Here is a 23,701-nt window from a genome sequence, read left to right as displayed (position 1 = left end):
TTTCGGCCAACTTGTAACACATTAGCTTAACATTAAAAGATGAGTGGGTTCGCATACAAGCTTCACTTTTGTCTCTCGTAACACGACGAGCACCGCAGAATATTATCATATACCTAAGCCAGTGCCTATAATTCCTAATTTTTAATTTTCTAATTGATGATTTCGCTTTCATTTGTAAAAGTTACACGAACAAACACGTCTGCAACATGCAATGCCAAAGCACTTGTTACCTTTTATTGTAAGTTTGGTACCAAGGTGGCAAAAAACTATTGGAAACAAAACAATGTTGGTAGAAAAACAAAGCTGACACAGTGTTTTTGGCGAAAAAGAAATTAAACGTTGGTTTCCAAACAAATACTTGAAAAACATATAGACGGTTGCTTGTGTGTCACAACGAATGTGAAATACACTAGGACAGAAAATCAGATATACATGCTGTTCGTTTTAGACACGCGATTAAAGAAAATAAAATTCAATTTATCAACTACTAAGAAACACAAATTTACTATATGGCATAAGTTATCAACGAAAGGTGTAAAAAAATCTCAATTAAGAGTTCCGTTTGACAAACACAAAGATTCCCAAACATGCTAGACAATGCGAGATCTTAAAAGGGCTGAAAAGGATGGGTTGCATCTTCAATAAGGCAACAGTTACGTTTGATATCGAACGAATTGTTGTTGAAAAAGATTTGATAGGGGCAGTAACGGTAAAGCAAGAAAACCAGAACATTATCGTATGTTGGAAATCGAATTCCAAACGGAAAAGCTGCCTAGACTATACGACTCAGTGAAGAGAAAATCATCAAGCGGAAAAAAGCTGGACGTAAAAGCGTCGCATTCAGTTAGCGGAGCGTGAAACGCCTTAACTCGAGGTTTCACGTCACTTAAGCGGACGCCAAAGGACACACAACGCTAAATAAAGCTCTGTTTATGCGTTACTTTGGGTAAAGATTGCGAGAGAGATTACAGGAACTCAGTGGCTACACGGGCTCGCGAATCTAAAATAAGTGCGATTTGTATGCTTATGCCGAGGGAGAAGTGAAAGGCAAGCGCTTCTCGCCAGTCTTTCAAAAAATGCGCACTTTTCGCAAAGCGCCTTAAGATCGTACTCGCTGTTGCGAATTTTATGGCCAAGTTCGGAAAATGTTGGATTTCGACGATGTTTAACTGACAGTAGGGCATACTGGACATGAGGCATTTCCTGGCCGCGCGACGAACAGTGCACTTACACCAAAAGTTAAACAAAAATACACTTTTGTTGAAAAATAAAAAATGTCAATCAGAGCAATGGAAAAAGTACGTGTTTAATAATTACAGCTTTAAACGTGCTATTTTAAAATACAAAAGACCTATAAGTGCCTAGGAACGTTGGTAAGAGAAAAATTAAACACAAAACTGGCTGCCCGGTCGTCTCCAAATACTGAGGCCAGTATTATTTCTACGAAAATCCTTTTGTTCACGACATCGCCTTTAAGAACTTCTCGTAGGAAATCTGGTCGCGCAGATTTCGGTCGAACGTACTCAGCAGCTTGTAGAGCCGGTCCGGGTCGCGGAAGGACACTCCGTAGGCGGACATCACCTTGCGGAAGGCCTCCACCGATATTCTTCCGCAGTCGTCGGTGTCCTCTTTGCGCAAAGCTCGGCCCAGCGACGAGAGATCTTTAGCGCCCACCGGCGGTTTTGCGAAAGGCGACGAGTAGCCGCTGTCTCCTGGAAAATAACGTGTTTGCGCGTTTGTTGTTTTCATCTGTTGCTAAATGTAAAAGTCATGTGCAAGGTATGTCATTTATCAATGTAAATATGCCAAAAGTGCCCCGAATATTTTACGCTTTTTCGCGATGTTATCTTCTGTGCGAACTTCCAAGCAATATTCGGCTTTAAAAGAGGAAGTATGTCGATACACAAAAGTTAGTGGTCGTTAGCTGCATGAGAGTTTTCCGTTAATAATTTGTTTTGCTTGTGCCTTTTCAGCCATTTTATCTAAAAAAAATCATAATAATAAAATAAATAAATACAAAATAGTCTGTTGCTGAACTTCTTTCCTTAGAAAAATTCAAACCAAAAAATTGAAGTTAAGTAAAATTAAAACTCTCACTATATAAAATACACGAGTTATAAAAAATCAAATACACGACTTTTTTAATCAAATATCGCCTCAACTAGCAATAATCGCGCCTCGGATAAACATCATTTACTACGAAGTCGTCACTGCACAAAATCCTAAAAGGAAAACTGAGTATTCAGTCGTATGATCAACTAATGGTAAGACGGTCAGACTGATCGTATAAAAATTCGCGTGGTGTGGTTCCCAATAAAAAACAAGTGCGACCTTATGCTACTTACTGGACACAGTGGACGGTGGGTGGCGCTGTTGGGCTTCAAGTTTGCCTCGGAAGAGATTGCTCGAATTGCTGGAGGACATCTTGTTAACTGGCTTTGTGACCCGCTTAGCTGCTGCTGTTTATTCATAAACAATATAATTCGGGTGGTAGCATGAAGCAAAGAACCAAACAATTAGGTTAACATGAGACGAAACTAATTCTTAATAAACAAATTACTCTTTAGTTGCTAGATTTATCACTTGACAAGGATTTATTGAAAATGGCTTGACTTGGACTTAAGTTATTTTACAAATTGATTGACTGGGCATCATGTTATTTTAAGATTGATTTAACTGAAACTTTAAAAAATGACTTGCTTACAACACTAGTAAGGTTATTCAAGTAGCACCTTGGACGTTGTGCTTTACGCTGACAGGAGGGTAGGTTTTCGATACGACTGGCTGCTTTGTGACACGCTTGAATGGCGAAACCGATGGAGCGTTGCGGATGCTGATGAACTCCGGTTTGGGGGGCGTGGGATGACGATAGCTGTGCTGTTGGGGCAGGGGGTATTTGGGGTCCTGCTTTATCACTATAAAAGCAACAACTGTAAGTGGACGAATGCGATTCGAATACCTTACCAGTCAGATCGAAAACTTGGTTTCTCATTTAGGCCAGTGGTTCTCAACCGGAGCGCCACTGCGCCCTGGTGTGCCATTTCTAATGCTTAAGGGTGCCGATAAATATTTGAGAATATTTTTACGAATCTTATTTTTGTAAATGATAAGCTTCTTAATACAACTATTTGTGTACGATTAGAGATCATTATGTCAAATGACATGTTCTATGCTTTAGATTGATTGTGTTGTTTCCGTTTCATTTATAGTGACATTTCAGTAAAGGACGAAAATTTATTTATTATTTTTGAGGGGTGCCGTAAACCATAAAAGGTTAAGAATCACTGATTTGGAAAATACTGACATTCGCGTTCTAAGTATAGAATTTACTGGTAGGGCAGCGTCGCACTTAACACACCACGGCGTTTTAGGACACAAGTAATGGATGCCGCACTCCTGCGAAACTTGCGCTTATATACAGGCACCGGATTACGTTATAAAGCTCACCCACAACAATCCTTTACAATACAACAACTCTACTCTAATCATATACCGTGATACAAAGGCGATCTCAATATCTTTCGAACTTAAATTTTAGTCTATATAACCCTATGTTGACGACAGAATAGGGCGATATTAATAAGCTGTTTGTTAGTTTAACGTTGTCGATGACGCCTATCTTTGTTTCAACAGGAAGTTTTATCGAACCACTAGCTCCTATTTTAAAGGTGGTCAAACTGCGGCTCATTGACACGATTTTGTGGCTTTTCCAGGTAATGTATATAAATAAGCAAAATATTAAAATATAGGTGTACTTTAAATTTAGACTGCTTTTCGTTTAATGACGTATTACTTTGGGACAGGCACAGTTATGTTGCTTAAAAAACCCCGATTAAACTAGTTCATACAAAATGATAATGCTGCTGCTTTAGAGAATCGAACCAAAACGTTTACCGGGTGTTGCAATGGCTCAAGCCCATTTTCGTGTAGCTGCACAAAATAAACTTATATTTTTTTCTGTGGCTCTTTATCTATTATCTGTGGCTCTTTATCTATTATCTGTGGCTCTTTATCTATTATCTGTGGCTCTTTAAAATCAATAATTTCAAAATATGGTTTCCGTGCTGAAAAGTTAGCCCATCCGTGGTCAATTATATTGAAATTTCGCACCAGTCATCCGACGTACCTCGTGCAGAATCAGATGAGAGAAGGGGCGGGCGCGAACTCTGTTGCGACACCTTGCGCCTGGGGTTCTTGGTGAAGTACTCCATCATGCGGAAGTAATTGGTCTTGCCCGGAATCCGGGATTCCAGCATCTCGATGAGGTAGTGAAGCTCCATTTCGGTGATGTCCGGACGCAGGCCGTGCATGATCTGGAGCATGTCCTCCTGCAAAAGAGAAGATAAAACATGTATTGAATGAAAATCCATCTTGCATGGGATTTTTCTTAATAATTTGGCGCTTATTAATTATTGTTTAACATATACTCTTGCCAATAATAAAGAAAAATGATGAATTCAATCAAAATTCCCTCCGTTTGCGGTATTAAGTCATTAATTTAATTTGTTTAACCTACTGTTTAAATAAGCGACATTAACTACGTATATATACAAATAACGTCAAATTTGTTCCCGCAGTTATTGTTTTCTCTACCAATATTCTTGCGAATAATAAGAAAAAATTATGAATTAAATCGAAATTCTCCCATTTGCGGTATTACCTCATTTCATTTGTTTAACGAACTTTTTAAATAGACGACATTAAATGCGTATACAAATAACGTCAACTTTGTTCTTATAATTATTGTTTTTATTGCACATTCATTTGAAACCGTTTTTCTTTATTTCCTGAAAGTTGCCAGTTAAAAGTGTCCTCAATTTTAAGTGTTTTTTAGCGTTTGTTGAAAGTCTTTTTACCAGTGTTGTGAACAAGTCAGTTTGAAAAAAAAAAAAAAACTTAAGTCCAAAGTCAAGTAATTATAACAGCAAGTCAACTTTAAGTCATATTATTGACTCGTTAAACAATTAAAGTGGTAACTCATCCGATTATGAGCAACAATTCAACTAAAAAAAACACAAACGCATAATACAGCAATTAAATTGTTGAACGTGCAAAACCTGAGATAAATATTAATTTGATAAAAAGTCATGGTATTTGATAAAAAGTCTTGAGTCAAGTCAAGTCATTTGAAGTCAGTGACCTAAGTGCACTTAAGTCAAGCCAATGACTTGCGTCATTACAACACTGCTCTTTAAACAGACCCATATGTACTTTTTTTCAGTCACAGGCATTCACGGAATTAGTCTAGTGTCACTTCCACCATATTCAAAGCAAGCGAAACAAATAAATGAACTCCAACTTTAACGACCAGTATACGATCAACCAACCTTCGGGACCCTGGATGTTCCCATGGGATCGAGGAAGCGCAACTTCTTCTTGATAATTTTCCAGTGGCTCACGACGGGAACTCTGATCTTCTCCAGTACGTGCGTCACAATAGCGCTGTCACGTGACTGCTTGTTGAACTTGCCTGCGGGTGAGCAGCCAAAAACAATTAAAAAAAGTTTTTTTTGGTGTAAGTCCAAAGAAAATAATTGTGAATATATTGTGCCAATGGACCAAACATTTTATCTATGTTCTTAGAAAGTTATCTCTGTTCCTAAATCTTTTTACTGCTTAAATATAGTATTTTTCATTCAGGACAAAACTTGGCGCTGGTCTAGAATCCTACCACAACGAACATTACTTAGGTTAGGTGTTAGCGTTTCGGTTCGGGTAGGTTAAGTAATATTCTTAAATAATAAACTTGACCCACCCTCACCCAAACCCGTCACCCTAACTCAAATATTTGTTCGTTGCTTAATAATTGTTTCAACCCTGTGGTAGGGTTCTAAGACCAGGGCCGAAAACTTTATTAATTAATCAACTAATTCTACTCAAGGTTTACTTTTTAGTTTACGACTGCTATGCACACGTCTAAGTTAAAGAAGGGCATGCACATGAAGTTTTCGAATAAACAAAGCAACAAGCAATCTAAATATCTGACTTTTCTAACTGTAAATGAAAACAGACAAAACAGACAATGTCACAAAAAACGCTTTAAATAAGTTGCAACGTTGCATCTACATGCCTTATAATTCATAGAAAGTATTTTTTTGTATTCTGCGAAATTGCTTTGAATAAAATCAGACAAACAAAGCTCGAACCATGTGCAAAAGTTCTTACTTGGTTTGATGGAAGCGTAGTAGAGTCTCATGACCTGCTGCAGTATGGTTGGCATCGAAAGCGACTCCATCGGCCTTGTAATTGGCATGCTTAGCCAAAGCGCAGACAGCTCACTCGGTGTCAGGACAAAGCCACACCTGAGTGTGTTATTAAACCATTATGTTTACCACCCATGGTAGTAGGACAAGTATAGGTGTCAATTGATCTCGATATTATGATGAAAGTAAGTATTTTTTTATAAAAGTTAGTGCAGTTAATATTTCGTACGAAATGTTATTGAATTTTCTATTACGTTTCTCCCCCTACCCGCCCCCCCCCCCCCAAAAAAAAAAACGGAAAAATCAGTTAGCCAACATTTGTCTTCGCGTTACACGGGTATTAGCTTGTTGTGATTGGTCTGTTTGGTAAACTTTGTTTTTATTTTTATTCGTTAAATGTGAGTTTAACTGCTAAGTCAGTATACCGTGTAATTGCTCGTGGTGGGTTAAATCTTATCTCATCAGCTCGTTCAGTAATAGTATGCTGAAGTAGGATGTATTTTAGCAACTTACCAAACAATCTCAATACATTCACATTTTATTTTCATTGCACATCCGCGCGAGAGTTCGACCAGGAACAACAGGTCTTTTCAAGGTTACATGTTTTGTGACGTCACGCTATGACGTATTTTTAACGTCGAACTTGAATGACCACAAAATGTTTTGGATCTAGGAACTGATTGGAAGCGTCCTAATTTTAAGCCAAAAATTATGTTAAGCCTTTTTAAACACGTACTTAACGCCAGGCTATTAGCTTTACCACAACACGATCTGTAAAAGACAGAAATAACGACAAAGAGATGCACAAGAGTTGCCCACACCCAAAGAACAGCTTCGGTCGAAATGTATAATTGAGTAATTTGTTTTACCACTCTCTTCTTACGACAGTTCAATAGAAGATTTATACGTGGAACAGATGTACAGTTAATTACAATTACCAGCAGAGGAGCTGTTTTTGATTTATATTACCATGCCTGTTAGCAAAGTTTATATATATATGTATAGTTACTTGAATAAGATGTAGTCGAACTTCTCCTTGTCAACTCTGCAGAAGTCCTCCCGCACAATGAGGTCGTATTCTTTCTTAAAGTTGTGGAACTTGTAGAGCAGGACGTCCACCAGAGTGGCTTCCAGCTGATCCAAGGGACGTGGTTCGTGCCTACAAAACGAAAAATTACAGTTGCAAAGACTTGTTTAAATGGATCAAATGCAATAAAGTCACAAATAAATTCTGTTCGACTTTAATCATTCAACACAAGAGATGATTTGCTTTTTATCATTTAAATCAATAACTTCGAGTTGGTGTCTTTGATTACATTTTGTCAAATTGCGTTCACGTCAACGTAACAAAGTATGCTTCACGTGCGATTAGCTTTGGGTGTTTGTTGCGTAAAGTATCAAACAATTTTTTTTAATTTAATTTCCAAACACTTCTAAAATGGATGGAATATTATTTTAATGCCGTGAATTGATTTGGATAAAGGATAGTTTGGGCTAAGGATTGACTTGTCTGTTTAAAACCAGCTTGACTTAACATTGTTACTGTAGGTAATAACATGTGGATCATAACTAACCAAAAAAATGTATTTTTCTTGAATGAATGATAAGATTACTTGGATGGATGCAACTGATGACTTTTTTACGATGCCAGCATGATCAACTCGCTGTTAACAAAGTATCGACCCAACAATGCCAAGTAAATATAATTTGGGAGAAACAGATTAAACCAGTGGTTCTCAACCGGTGCCGAGAGATATTTCAAATTCTTTTGGATTCCATTTTTTGCTCGATTGGTAAGTTTCGTGATACAATTTTTTGTGCACGATAAAAGTGCGAAAACAATGGAAACGTTTTTTTCAACCTTGTTGCACAGTTAATGTGCAATTTCAATCACGTTTACTATAACGTTACAGTTAACCGCTCAGCAAAAATACGAGCTAGGGTGCTGCGAACTATTTATAATTTATGTAGGGTGCCGCTAGCCAAGAAAGGGTGGGGATTAAACGATAAAATTAAAATTGGATTCCCACTCACCTGTGAGTGTGATCTGCTGGGTCGACATCCATGCTCTTCAGATAGCGATCCTTGTGCTCCCGGAGGTAGCTAGCATCCACAATCTCCTCCACCCACGGATCGTCAGCGTCTGCAGTGGCGGGCCTGAAGTGACAATTTAACTAACGTTGTTGCTATTATCAACCTTTCGCACTCCGATATGTTGCAACAAGTTGTTACAGAAAACTTATCATATTAACTTGTATTTCTACACTGAAGATGGCATAAGGTATTGCCGAAACGTTTGTAACAGCGAAATGTCGATTTTATCGAATATTATGGCTTTGATATTTTTATTGAAATTACTAAAAAAACGTGTTTTGTGTTCCAAAGTTTATCAGATTAAAAAATAAGGTATTGGTAAGCCGTTTATACGAATTAATAAATCAAGTTTAAATCGTTATCTGTCTATTCTAATTTGCAGGCCTTCATGAGAGTTAACTTACCTTTTTTTCTGCAATGAAATTTAAATTTAATTTAATAGTTTGCTCTAAATTAATTTCAAATAGACATATTATGTCTATTAGACGTGACTGCACGCCTACAGACGGGTTAAGTTTAATCTAGGAGAATTTTTTAACATTTAATCCGAATGACTTCTTGCACAAAGCGAATTCAACCAATTAAAAAACAATAACGACCATTTTACCTCAGCATGACGTCAAATTTGGCGAGAAAGTCGTTGTAAGGCACGTAACCTTTCTGATCTTGGGTGGCGTTGTTCGGGGGATTCACCAATCCGACGTCACCCGATGACGTAAATCGATTCCAGGCGTCGTCGGTGATTTTGATGACGTAGCGTGCCTCAATGGCACGTCGAAACTCGTCCTGATCGATTATTTGCAAAAGTATGATTAGAAAAATTGAAGAAAAAGAAAGACCAAAAGGCTGTGAAACTACAAACGAGCTTTGGAAAGAGTTTTTATAATATTTCGTCTCTTGGCAGTGTTGTAAACTACTCATTTCAAACTAAAGTCTTGGTCAAGTCATTGCTAGAGCATGTCAACTCCAAGTCCTTGTCGTACAAATAAACGGTAAACTAATATAATTGCTAAACTCGTCTCACTATGCAATACTCTCACTAAAAGAACAACATAGCAAGTAAATTGCTTTGAGCAAAATTGAGAAAAAAGACCTAATTTTACAAAAAATGCTGCATGAAAAAACTTTACTTCCCAACCCAAGTCATTCGTCTAAAATACTTTACTTGAGACAAGTCACTTGTCCGATAAACTGTGCGCTTAGGTCAAGTCTTTGAAGTCAATACAACACTGTCAACTGATATGAAATTTAGAATATTGCCAATAAAAAAGCCAAAAATATGTGACTGATTTGTCACATACACTTTCTCGATTTGGATGGTTTAAACCCACCAGCGTGAGAAATCCGGTCCCGTTCGGGTCGTACTGTCGACAAGAAGTGAGAAAGGCTAGGAACTCGCTCTGGAAAACTTCCAGCAACTTCATCTCCAGCAGCGACGCACTAGCGCCATCCGACGGCGTTTTCGGCGGGGCGGCGTCGTGAAACCTTCGCAAAGAAATCGACTTATTTTTTTAAAAACAAGGAGATTACAAATGGCCCTTGTCGTTCCTAGTTTATAAGATTCATCCATACGTATAGCCCATTGAGTTAGGCGCGGATAGACTTTATTTTGCGCCTCACATTTATGTATTTGTTCCCGGAAAATAAAAACTCTCGAAAAATGAAATCTTGTCGAAGTATCTAAACATTCTAAGCATATGGTCTGACGTTTTGTTTTACCTTATTTGTTATTAAAACCCCACCAACCAACCACCCTTACTTTGCTACTAAACATTTTAAATATTGTGTTAATTTTTTTAATGCTATTTATGCTGTCCATCATTCTCTGTTTACTAGTGCTTGTTGTGTTGCATGTAATGGTTACTTAAAACATTATTAATTAAATCCTATCCCTAGGTCATCACAGCGACCAGGCACTGTATATAGAATAATCATCTTTTTTTGGTGTCTATTCGGTTTCTCAACAAATCCCGTATTGCCTAAAAATGAGCTTTCCAGGTAAACAAGCACTCACATGTGATCGGGGTTCCTCATAATCTTGTTGAGCATGCTTCTGTTTGATCTGCTCTGGAGTCTTCGGAGCAAGAGCCGGTAATTCACCAGACCGTCGCCTCTGCGCAGACCGTTTCTACGAATAGTAGATTACGTAAACAAACTGTAAGGTTTCTTAGGACCAAAATATAGACGTGAAGAGAGTGTTTTAAAACTTAACAACATTTCAAAGCAGAGAGTAATCCGCAGTGTTGTAAACAGTTATTTGAAAATACGACCAAAAGTTAAGTCATTTTCAACATAACCTAAGTCTAAGTCAAGCGATTGGCGAAGCAAAGATTGGTTTTGCATCTAAAACGTATCTATCATATTGCAAGTAAACTATTTCACAGGCATAAATTGTGGTAAGCACAAAACAAATTTCACAAATATCTTTAATTAAAACACCCCAATAACTCAAAAAATCGAAGTCACGTTATAAGACTGAAGTCAAATCAAGTTGTTTTGTACGAAAAAATTAAGTTAAGTCAAGTCAAGTCAATTAGTATAAACTGGTGCACTCAGTTCATTGACTTATATCACAGAACACTGATTATGACGCCCTATCTCTAATAAAGTTTTAGCACAAGTGGTTATTTAATCTCTAATAAAGTTTTAGCACAAGTTATATTTTAAGTTTTAGCACAAGTGGTTATTTAAAGGAAAGCTTAAATTCATACTCAAGACAAATATCAAATCGATAAACGAAAACTACCAACAATTTTATATAATTTTTCCTGCATTTTTCACAAAGAGGTTCGAACCATCAACAGTTACTTACCGCGCCAAGAAATGTTCAAGGTTGGTCGCCTTAATGTGGATGCCGAGTATGCTTAGAACGTCTCGTAGATCCGGTCTGGTCATATATCCACTCGAATTGGGGTCTTTGGTCTCCAAGGCGCGTTGTACATGCGCCTGCCCCTCCTCAAGCTGTTTGACAATAATATTGGGCAGGTGAAACAAAGACAGTGACACTATTAAAGCAGTGTTTCGCAACCTTTTTTGGCTTGCGGCACCCTACAGAAATTATAAATAGTTCGCGGCAACCTTGCTCGTATTTTTGCTGAGTGGTTAACTGTAACGTTACAATAAACGAGATTGAAACAGCATATTAACTGTGCAACAAGGTTGAAAAAAACTTTTAACTTTTTGACACTTTTATCGTACACAAAAAATTGTATCAGGAGGCTTACCATTAGAGCAAAAATAAGAATTTGAAATATCTCTCTACACCCTTGAGCGTTACAAATGAATTAAAACCCCCTTTAGAGTGCCGCGTCAAATGCATTTTATTGGCGGTGCTGCGAAATACCAATTTAAAGTGACCTGATTTCTAGTCAATTGATTTTAAAACATAAATCGATTTAAACATTTTTTAACTAACTCAAATAGTTTTGATAATGAATATGGATAACAATGAATATGGAAAAGAGATTTTCGAAACGTTTAAAGTGATATCTACTTCTGTAGGGGCTTTAATATTCTGAAAAAATTTAACTACAACCTCCAACAATATGCTTCAAATATAGTTTATTTTGAAATAATTTTTTAAAAACTGCTCACCTTTTTCGATATGAAATCAGCCACATCACCGTCGAACGTTCGGCCGGTCATTTTCACGTCACTAACAGTTAGGGGCCGACTGTTTGGCGCCGCAGCGCCGCATGCGGTCGCGGCGCGTGCCGCGGTCAAAACGTGCGGAGCGCCATCTTTAAAAAATTAAAATTGAAAAAAAAATTTTCATAATTTTGATTTTTGATTTTTCATAATTACCGACGTCAAAAAAAAAAAAAAAAAAAAAAACTTGTTTTTGAGTAATTCAATGTTTCTACCTTGTGTCTATCAATTATTTTTATTTTAATGTTAAACGACCAACCTATGCCGAGTGAAGTCACAGAACGCTGCCTGGGAGTCGGATCTGGTGTTAGAAGTTTTGTTGCAACGCTAAAACACAGAAACATAGTTATGTTTCATTTTATTCCATACACAATGTTTAGAGCAGTGTCTGAAACAGGTGAATGGTTCACCCCAGGGTGAATAAAATTTGAACCAACCAAAAGGGGTAAATAAGGGTAAACCGTCAGAAATGGATCATGGCTCTGCATAAATCGACTACTGAACTGTTGTTTTTTGGTGTTTTTTGCTTATTGTAATAGTGAAGTTGGTTTGCACTGAGTGTATAAGTACAAAAATTTGGTGACTGTGTTTTGTGCTTTTGTAGCTTCCTATTTCTGGACTTGAAAACTTGTAAATTTTCAATGGTAAAACTTAGCTTGAGTTGAACTTAACAAATTTCGAAACAACCTAAGTCATTTTGTGCTGTTATATATAGACGAGATAGTTTTATCATATTATGAGACAAGGGTGAATGAAATCTGGAGATAGATGCTAGGGGTGAACAAAACTAAAAAAGTTTAAGACACTGTTTTTGAAACCTACGTTTCGGGCCTAGGAGTTTCCCGTTTTCGAGACGATTCGTTCGCGATCGGTCGTTTCCCTTCTTGGTCCAAGCCCAGCGCTTCAAAGAAGGCTTTACTCCGGACTGCAAACGGACTTCCGGCGTTCAATCTAAACGAAGTCCATTTATGGTGGCTGTATAATTTGAGCGGTTTAGATGCAACATATACCGCAGCCAAGTATAAAATGTATACCAAACGGGTTTGTTCTTCATTGAAAAGTAAAGGCGAATCTCTTTATTTCTTTAAACAAAATATGGTAAACAATATGTAGAACCCTTCATTATGCAAACCAGTTGTTTAATTTAATAATTAACTAGCGGCTATTGTTAACAAAAGGGTGTAAACACGACATGTATGAGAATTATTCTAACACAGCCATCCTGTAATTTCCCGAATTAGGTATGCTGATTACCAACAAACATTAAAACACAACAGCAAACTAAAGTTACGGGATTGATACGCATTTCCAAAATGAGAATAAAGATTGCTTTATTCCACCGCCAATACTTTTGAATAGAAGTGTCTTTGCAACGTTCATTTTTATCAATTACCTTCTGAATATCTTTGCGACAATATTGTCGGACGAAGTGATCTGTAACCTGTGAAGACATTCCCTTAGTTGCCCGGGTATGACGTAGGCACCCTCACCGAACGCCATTGGTGGAAACAGAGAGTGGAAATCCAATTCGCTACAGCAAAACAAAACGTTTTAATAGAAATGCAATCTTTCGAAAATTGAAACGCCAGGCGAAACCATTAGGACGGTTGCATATCTCAATGGTATAAGGCATTAATAATACCTTTTAATTTAAACTTTAGAACGTATATTTTAAAATAACTTAACCGAGATTAGACCATAGCATTGTTAACCGAGATTAAACCATATAAGTGTTTTTTTTTCGATTACAAAAACCGATGTAAGCATGGTAATCAGCCTTTTATTGTTGATATGTTAGAAATTTTGATTTGTTGTTGAATTTACCCGGTCGATGCTTTTGATTTGAGGGCTTCCCACGAACGTGTGGCGATTTCAGCCTCGCTCAAAATTGGCTCACGCGACGTCTTAGATGAACGCTGCTGTTTCATCTGCAAAATATTGTTCTACAGTTTACTTTAACATGCAGCGTACGTCAAGAAATTGGGTTTTAACCACGACTGAAAAGAGCATCACACGGATTTCGCTTAGGTGGCATAGGAAGAAAACGTATGTCTAATCCGGTTTCTGCTTAAGTAAGAGGTATCCAACAAGCAGCTTCCGACCTAATAAAAATGGCTCACAAGCGCAAGCCCCCCCTAAAATACTTAATTTGTAATACAGCCAATTGTCAAAAAATGCTTATTTTTTATACAGTAAATTGTTATTGTTTATTCACGATATTACACAATCACGACAACTAACAATTAATTCTAATACTAAAACATTATATTGCAGTGGAGGCTAGCATTCGCTGCGGCATGACTATTAAGTTTGGTGTGAAGAAACAAGAAGCCAAAGTTCACCGACGGACACTTAGATGCAGTAATGCGCACTGCTACTACACGTTTTTATTATTTGTAAAAAAAAAACTTTTATTATCAGACAGAATTAGTTACTAAACTTTGGCGCGGGAGGAAAGTTATTGGATAAAAATTGGCACGCCGGAATGTTCGAGTTGGACACCCCTGGCTTAAGTTAAAACCCTCAATTGGTACTGTTACAATACGCGTCGGTGACGCAAAATAAAAACCAAGCGAAGATTTTAAAACGAATTCAAAATTACATTATATTCTGACACATTTTGAGTAGTTTTATTACGAGAACTTACAGTGTCTGCTTGGAACGCATTCGAAATCCGTTCCGGTGCCGAGTTAGGGGGTTGCATGCACTGCGATGATTTTATGAGGGTAGTATGGGCCTCTTCGGTTCCCCCGTGGGTCGCGGGTCGGCGGAAGAAAGTTATGAGGTCATCGAAGGTGACGTAATTGCGCTTGTCCACTCCAAGTCTACAGATTTGCTAGCTTAAATTTGACTGTTTTAAGATACCGTAAATTGAATTTAAAATTGTAAAGCTATCACATACGTAACGGAATTTTTTTTGTCGGGCAGGTGTACTAACACAAAATGAAACTAAAACGCCAACATGTTTTTTGTTAAACAAGTTTTAGTGCGGATATAGCCAATATATAGTTCAGCGGTCTGTAACCTGTGGGTCGCAGAGTAAAAATATGTGTTCCGAATTCCGATTAGTTTTTGGGCCGAGACACTATACTGCAGTAATGAGTGTAGCATATCAGTTGGGGTAATTCTGGTCGACAAAGAATGCATTTGGTGTTCTAACCTGGATTCTCATATGTGCCCTGCATACAGATTTTTTTTTTGAGGTTGTAAACCCCAGGCTTAGTTCATCTAGTAAAGATTCTGGAAAGATATTTAAGTTTTGACCTCTCAACGTCAGAATTGCATTTTTTATAAGAAGGCAAGACCTATAACGACATTTTTGCATTTTTAGCTGTGATTTACTTTGACGTTTTTGTGCATTAGTTGCACTGACATGCCTTTAACATTAACACAATTTCGCTAAAGAAGTTAGCCTACCTGCGTAGTACATGAGTAATTTGTCTTGGAGACAAATAGCCACACAGTTGCCAAAGGATGCGCGAGAAGGCCTCTTTGGACACTTTGCCCTCGCCGTTCGGGTCATTGGATTTAAAGATGTTCCTCACCGAGTGCAGACTGGATGAGCGCAGCTTACTCTCCAAGATCAGAAAAATCTAAAAAGGTTTTGTTGACTCATGAGACGCAGAATATTTTTCGCAATTTTGCAAGTCTTTTAGTTCTTCGAGTTTGTGTCTAACTATAAGTACAATTTTGGGTTTGTTTTGTCCCAAATTAAAAAGCACGGCACGCAGCACAATGAAAACAACCAGCACTCATAACTGATTCTGTGAAAGTTTATAGTTGTAAGTTATAGCTTAAATTGCTACATAAGCTAACCACAATCATTAAAAATAAAACGATTTGGTTTGTCAGTCCAGGGGCGGATACAGGATTTTTTTTATGCAGCCATCACACAAACGCTACAAACCTAAATATTTGGCATTAGATATTAACTTAAATAAAAATAAGCCTTTTATTTAGTCAAAGTGGACCCATACTTTTTGATTAGGTCCTTAGGAGTATAGGGCGATAAAAAATTGTAGATTACCACACAGAATTACGAAAAATCGTGGCATAATGAAACAAGTGACCTTAAGAAAACCCTGCTGCTATGTGTTACACGCAGAAAACCGAGTTCAAACTTTTTTTCTTTTTTTTTTTAACTTTTTTAAGGAGACGAAGGGATAGCTTTTACCCTCAAACAAACTGCACCTATTATAGCAAAAGAAAGATCGCGCAAATAAATATATATTTAACGAAGTTAAAATAGCCATAAAATGTATTTAGATGCGTGCCGTGTACCATAGACCCAGCCCAATCACTTACGCTGCTATTTATCCATGAGTTTTGTCCTAAATATTGTTCACAGCTGATTTTCGGACAGCAAAGTTGTAGCTGTACAACCGAATCGAAACGCTGTGTTTTGTGCACCGTAATATACCAACACAGGTACAAAAGTCAAAGACAAGCGTCCCACTCACAACCGACCTGCGACTCAGCTATTGTGATGTCACAAAACTATTAAACCCCAAGCCATTGTTCTCGTGTTTGATGTGAAATCTAGAATTCAGGTAGCGCATTGTTTCCCGCTTCTGTTTACCGACAACAATTTAAATCTCCCGATTGTCAATAAATCCGCTTTGTCTTTCGCATGTCTGGCGACGAATTGGAAACCTTGCGTGACACTGTGTAACACAAATCGTGTACTGTACAGGTTACTAGCTCCTAAAACTTCGAAAACTAATCATCAAAGCAAATACTAGCGTAGCTTTCAAATAACTACACTTCACTATTTCCAACAAAAATATTAAATTCGAAGGTATTTTTTTGTATGGCTTTATTAAAAAGTAAAGTTTCCATTATACCTAAAAAAGTATAGTTTCCATTATGTTATTAGTGTTGTGGCATTTCATAAAGGTCACTTGAGTCAATTAGTCATTTGTGAAATAGTGAGTTTGGTGCACTTAAGTCAAGTCAGTGACTTAGTTTGTTACAGCACCATCTGTTATGAATTTTCTGTGATTTTGGTGACCACACTTTTAAATTTTATTAGTTGGTTAATAACACATAAAACTTTTAACAGATTTTTGGCTTATTTTCTGTTTAAAAAAACGCTTTATTTAGATATATGGTATACGGCGATTAGCGGCCAAGACATCTAAAGTTCTTCGGTGAAACAAAACGGGGTATAGCTGTAAATAAGAGTGGAAACTGAATCTGAGAATCATGTGTTAATGAAATAAACCAAAGCACGTTCAATCATGTTGTAAGTTTTTTACAAGGCATTTCATTTAAAAAATATTGTTCTGATGTGTGGCTTTCAAGCCAGTTTCAATGAATCCCATTGTTTAGGATGAAAAGGTGTTGATACGACTTGAATTAATTAACCACGCATATGTATAGAGACATTGTTTCGCGTTTTAATAAAACGTTTTGTTACCAGCAGCTACTTTCAGTTCTGTAAACAAGGTTTTTTATTCTAGCCAGAGTTAATTTTTCGCATACAAATTTTACGACCCCATTTTTTTAAGAGAAATAATTAATTAAAATCCAGTTGATAAAATAAAAATACAAAAATATTTTTTTATTTTGGGGGTTGATATTCGGATCTAAGCCTGTTCCAACATTGCCAGTTGTTGATATTTTATCCATATTGTAAGATCCACATAGAACCAAAAAAATTAAAAAATTAAGAAACAACTTAAATTGAAAAAACAGAATACTACAGTTATACACCAAAACGGAATTATTATTCTGTCGAACGCAGCGCGAAAATACATTTGTCACATAACTGTGGTCGTTACAGGATGTTTAGTTTCTGTTACAATTCTTCATAAACAGGGTTATTTGCGCTCTATAACATTTTCAAAGTAAAAGAGGAAAATTATTGGGCATCGCTTGCATTATTAGTTCCCAATAACCCCTTTCGAACAGTTACCTGACTTTTATCGTACACTACAAGCTAATATCTTAATTTGAACTATAATCTTCTGTATTTTTTAAAATAAAGTTGTTTTACACTTTTTGTAACCTTAGTGGTTTTTTTTTGGATAATAATGAAAATCCACGACGATACCATACGCCGAGATACAACCATGCTGAACAAGATTCATACGCAAAAATGTACGTAAAAAAATACGATTTTTAAGTTATAAACTCTCACCTCGTCAGTGGACATTCGCCGAGTCGACTGGTTCGATGTGACGCCCGACGGCTGACTAGGAATCGAACCGGCGACGCTCTGGGCCCGAACGTGGCTGAACGGGAGCGGGGAGGGAGAACCGAACGACCAATCAACAGACTGGGCGCCATCACGTGATTGCCTGCCAAAAATCCAAGATCATCAAGTTTTTTAAAACGTATAGCGACCAGTTAGGGGCGCCAATGGTCAATTTCGTGAAATAGATAGAGAAGGACCTGTCATTAACAGTTGCAAGTTGCTGTTAGTTGCCTAGAGTTTATAAATAGCCGCAGTTATTTGCAAAGGTACAACGTAATATTCGGCGTTAAATCATGTTTGGTCTCATTTTGACAAAAAACTTAGTCCGCAACTTAAATACTATATACAGTATCGAACTTCCAAAATTCATTTTTTTTGACCTATTAGGACAGTGGTTTTTAACCTTTGGCAACCTGTCAAACCCCTATGTTATTCTGGTTCATCGAACCCCAAATTTTCGCTCAGTATTCGTTTCTTCCTTCTAGCAACTGAAGCTGGATATAATCAAATTATAAACTTACATTTATGTAGGTTAAATTGGCCAAACTTTGAAATTATAACGTTACATGACACCTTGGCACATAAGAGAGATTCGAATTTATCTTGAAATAACAGCATTTATGTTTCAGAGTACGTTCTCGCCGAACACTTGAAACAGCTTCGTCGAAACCCAAGGGTTCGATCGAACCCTGGTTAAGAACCACTGTTTTCGGGAAACAGCAGTTTTTTCCCGAAGCCACCAAATTGATTTTGGTGGCGCTTCAATAATAGCACGAGAATCAGACTACAGGAAAATATTATTTTTGGAATCTTGGAACATCCATAAGAAGGGTAACACCATGAACGGCAAAACTGACGTGATGCTTTCTGCATGCTACAAGCACCTGCTGAAGGACTAGAGGCAGTCGCTAATTATTTTCTTATCGTTTTGTTGCTCGCGTTTATTTCTGCTTTTTTTCCTTTTTTTTGCTTTCCATTTATTGTACGAGCGTTCAGTGTCATTCACCTTGACGAAGGCGGCTTGTATAGGTTGCCAAAACGTTGGTTAACAATTACAATTACCAGAGGAGCTGTTTTTGATTTATATAACGACTTATGTTTAGAAAAACTTTGATGTTGTTAAAAAATACGATAACATGCTGATAAATAACTTTCGGCAACTTTTTCACGTCGCCTTCTTCGGGGTGAATTACGTCAAACGCTCATACAACAACGAGACAGGGGTGCATCAGGGGTTCTGCTTTGCAAGAAAATACCTCACACATACTTACCCACTGACTGAGAGGGAATCTCTACTTCCTAGGCGTGACAATGGGTGGGAAATAGATGGAAACTTCTGCGCCATGTTTGGGGCCATGGTCATCTATTACAAAAAGCAGTCGTTGTTCTAAGGTGCCTATAACAACAGTAATAAAATCGTCATATGTTGCTCATGTTCACTTTGAAAAGTTTTTCAATACATTTCTTTAAACTGAACATCAGTATATTTTACAGTAAACTCAACACTTTTATGCAATCAATACAAGAGTTATAAGTAAAGCTCTCTTTAAGATATACAGGGAATACCAAGTTGCTTGAAAATCAAAAATGCATGATAACAATTGAATTTTTTTAGTACGAAACGTGTGGCAAAAGATACAGACAAAAATTCAGAAAATAGCAAGTTTGAAAGGATACTAATTAATGTGAAATTTATACAGTAAGTGCAACGGCAAATTTCCACGCCGAATACCCGCCCAGTAAAAGCGAGATCATTGTCAGTCGGTCTTGAAAACGCCCACACCTTCTGAGAAGCGTAGTAAACAGGCTGGCCAAACACTATAGAGAGCTTATATGGCAAACTTCAAGGTTATGCTTTGTGCTAGTGGAAAAAGCAGGCCTTTCACACAATACGGCGCCCTACGAAGTAACACTTTGTGCTCGTTCAGAGCTTCTTTGGAGCGACCGCCCACTGCAGACTTTGAGAAACCCTCGAAAAGATCAATTTCGGCGCACTTAAATACGAATACAGAAAAATCTCTGTTCGAATACCCATCTAACCCATCTATTGGTGCGAGTCGAGTGCTTGACGAACCCGCATTGCGCGTGATACACGCCTATATGCTAATTTTACTCTATATTCCCAATAGGGCAAAATAAACTAATAGAAAATTCGATTTTTATTAGATTGGTTGCAAGAAAATACAACTGGATTTTTAATTTTTTTTTATCTGCGTACAAAATGTATACATTCATGTTTGCATAAAGTATATATTACCTGCAAAATAAACTTAAGAACACCAGGTAATATAGGCTTTAGACGTGTTTGGTTACAAAATCGTATAATCCACTAATAAACGCTAGTAGAACAGAAACAAGCCCTTCATTTAGTGCTTGAATATGCATAACACTCATAATGCTTACGAAAGAAACGCCATTCTCGGCAAACACAACTGTAAGCTGCAAAACTCCTTATCTAAAACTTTCGAGAATCCCTAGCGACGTCGCGGAAACTTCCATGTGCTAGCTAACTGCAGCTGCGAAGCCTCGTCGACTGATCCACCTCATTAAAGGTCATTAAGCCGGTCGCAAGTTACACAGCTTGTCTGAAACAATAGCCTACGCTGTCCTGCGGGACCCGGGCCTGAATGGCGCTGTTCGACTACTGCGCGAATTCCGCGGAGAAGCCCATTGTTGCTCGTTTGTCAAGAGGCAGCTCGGCGCACGCAAGGCACCCCCGTTTTCCCAATCGGTGCGCTCGCGTTTTTGACAGACACAGACTATACAAGCCATTCGCGCGAATTAAATGGCCACTTAATTGGCAAAAAGCTTGGACGCACTTAGATTTCACGCACTTAGATTGACGAACAGAGTCGGCTGATTGGTTTTGGGTTGAAAACCAATGGTGCAACTGGCAACGGTCTATAAATTTCGCGCATTGAATTTATCCCATTCTACAATGTTTCAATTTATTCTAAATGTCTTGTAAGTATTTTTTTAACTACAGTTTGATCATTTAAAATAGCAAATCCCATTAACCCTTTAAAGCACTTTCAGAACACTTAAAGTTTGTCTACCAGTAGCTGTGAGGTTCGATTTGTAAACTAGTGACACTTTACCAATTTTCGACAGGATTTTCTGCCACTCGAAATGGGCAAATAGCTCCAGCAGCGTCGAATGTATACACAGTTGCCAAAAGTGACACCCCTCACGTTTTCACAACGTGCTAGTCAACTGTCAATGTCGAGCCTAAACGTATTGTTCATGTCGTCCAGCAATGTACGGGCACTTTAAACCATGAAGTTGGATAGGCCACTATTGAATCTACGAGTTGCTTAAATTAATTATTAATAAAGAAACTCCTAGAACACGGTCATTCGAAATTGAGGTTAAAATTCAAAATTCTATTTGCTACATATGGTATTCATTTAAAAATAAATTTAAAAATATCGTTACAATTTAAGGCGCTGGTCTAGAATCCTATCACAACGCACAATAGTTGGATTAGGGTACGGGTTAGCATTTGGGTTTGGATGTGTTAAGCCTTATTATTAATAAATATATTCCTACCTGACCCACCCCAACTCCAAACTTAACTTTTCTGAACGATAGGTCATTTAAGTCGGTGTTTGACTGATGTATATGCGAACGCGGAATTAATTATTAAGTTTTACAGTAATATAATGAGATACGAGCGGGTCGCTATAAGGCCATGTGGTCTACAGGGAGCCCGGCGACAGACAGCGTAACATGACACCGGTTGCCTTGGCAACCGTGATGGTTGGTAGTCAGTCCTTGAATTGATTGATGATTTTAATTGGGCACTAAACGTCAACAGGCAAGTGTTAACCGCATGCTGGACACCATGTTAGTTCGAAATTACAGCGCGACACTACAACATTAGCAATTTAAGACAACATTTTATAAGCATTAAAAGAAAAGTGTAACAACTTTCCTCGTTGTAGTCTTTCATACTTCGCAATGTTCCGGTTGAGTAATTTTACTTTTTTCAGGAGATTTTCAGGATTATTAAGTGTAAATATAGGATAAAACTAAATAAATGTAATAGTCTACTAAAATCAAATGCGAAAACTGACAGTAAATTTTATGTTAACTTTATTTCCAAATTTATAAAGAAAATTATAAAATTGCTTGAGATTATTTCTTGATGCTTGTCCGCCAACCAAAGAACCGGTTTGAGGAAATTTATAAGACACTTTTTAGCAGACTTCTGCGATTCATCGGAACGTTTTGAGACACTCTATAAAACTCTTTGTCATCAATCTTTAAACATAAATAAATTTTGTGTAACAAGATATTTTCCCACTTGAACAAAAAAAGCCTACATTACAAAAAAAACGGGATCCGGCACCCAGGTTGAGAACCACTGAACTATACTGTTGTATTACTGTGCGCAATAAAGTTAAAAAAATATAAAATAGAGGACAGGCACAGTATTTCTATTAAATTTAAAACAAAACGTCAAACAATTACTCCATCTTTAGCGGGTGATTTTAGTATAGTAATTTTTTGCATTAAAAAAACCTGACGTGTTTTTAAATTTAAGGACTTACTCAACAGGAAGCGATATTTTACTTCCCGGTTTATTAAACCTTGTAGTGGTTACTTGTTCCTCTAATGCAGTGTTTCTTAACCTTTTTTACTTGGAGGCGCACCTAGAGACGCGGCGCAACTTGCAAGCGAAGCGAGCGCAAAATTTTTAAGATCTACCGATATTTCTCTTAAATTGCCTGCATTTTTTATTATATTGGTTTTATAGTTGCCTATCTTTAAAGGGACTTCCAGCCTTTGAGACAAAAAACGTTATTTTATCCATTAAAGTCTTATTTCGAATAATCTTGGACTTATTTCGACATGCTTTTTTCTTTTGCTCGCGGCGCACCGGTTGAGAAACGCTGCTCTAATGGCTTGTTGATTGTCCTTAGCGTAGAACGGAAGACCGTAGTCTACTGGCGTGCTGTTTATATGGCGGCCTCGGGATAATAATTTGTTCACGTGTATTTTACGGAGCATAGAATGAACAGATACAGCGCAATTTTTCGCCGAAAATCAATGTCCATCGCGGCAAACAATAACTATATCTGTTGATATTCCTTGCGTTAGGCTACGCTGCTGTTCATTGAAGCCAGCATTGTTTGTAATAGAATACTTTTGTGCTTTGTGTCTTCTCTCTTTCTTTTTTTATTCGCCTCTAGATTAATTTTAAAGACGCAGTGCTAAATCAAAGTTGATTAGGGTTGTGTGGCAAATATTTTTACTGTAGAGTTAAAACAAAACTAGCTATGGAAGCCCATTGCTGTTTCGGCCGTAACGCGCATGACTTTGTTTCTTCATATATTTTGTGTAGGCCTATTTTAATTTCAGCGCCAACAGGAAATAAACGTTACTTACTTGCTTACTTACTATGAAACTTAGTCCATCGGCATTTTGCCCTCAGGGCAATCAATTTCGTAATGATAACAATATGGGAAGAGTGTAAGAAAGGTTAGCGCGATTAAATAAGCAAATCTTACAGTCGGGCTTTTCTAATATTTTACTATCGTATTGTCAAAGCATT

The 23,701-nt window shown here is 37.4% G+C and overlaps 1 protein-coding gene across 1 annotated transcript; it reads right to left on the bottom strand.

Moving 5' to 3' along the window:
• Positions 1 to 264: 264 nt before the first annotated feature.
• Positions 265 to 19,542, bottom strand: LOC146136823 (uncharacterized). Its single transcript, XM_083395356.1, has 21 exons — positions 19,416 to 19,542; positions 18,088 to 18,247; positions 15,363 to 15,538; positions 14,548 to 14,770; positions 13,770 to 13,849; positions 13,339 to 13,476; positions 12,768 to 12,896; positions 12,205 to 12,272; positions 11,892 to 12,037; positions 11,110 to 11,258; positions 10,312 to 10,425; positions 9,629 to 9,782; positions 8,905 to 9,083; positions 8,238 to 8,360; positions 7,213 to 7,362; positions 6,166 to 6,302; positions 5,328 to 5,470; positions 4,127 to 4,328; positions 2,733 to 2,915; positions 2,346 to 2,453; positions 265 to 1,712 (listed from the first exon to the last, which is right to left on the bottom strand). The coding sequence occupies exons 1-21, from the start codon at positions 19,505 to 19,507 to the stop codon at positions 1,459 to 1,461; spliced, it is 3,108 nt and encodes a 1,035-aa protein (XP_083251482.1). The 5' UTR covers positions 19,508 to 19,542; the 3' UTR covers positions 265 to 1,458.
• Positions 19,543 to 23,701: the final 4,159 nt, after the last annotated feature.

Source organism: Ascidiella aspersa, chromosome 8 (assembly GCF_963924565.1).
Source record: "Ascidiella aspersa chromosome 8, kaAscAspe10.2, whole genome shotgun sequence".
Taxonomy (NCBI): domain Eukaryota; kingdom Metazoa; phylum Chordata; class Ascidiacea; order Phlebobranchia; family Ascidiidae; genus Ascidiella; species Ascidiella aspersa.
Note: the sequence above shows the minus strand (reverse complement) of the source record. Positions and strands in the feature narration are given on the sequence as shown.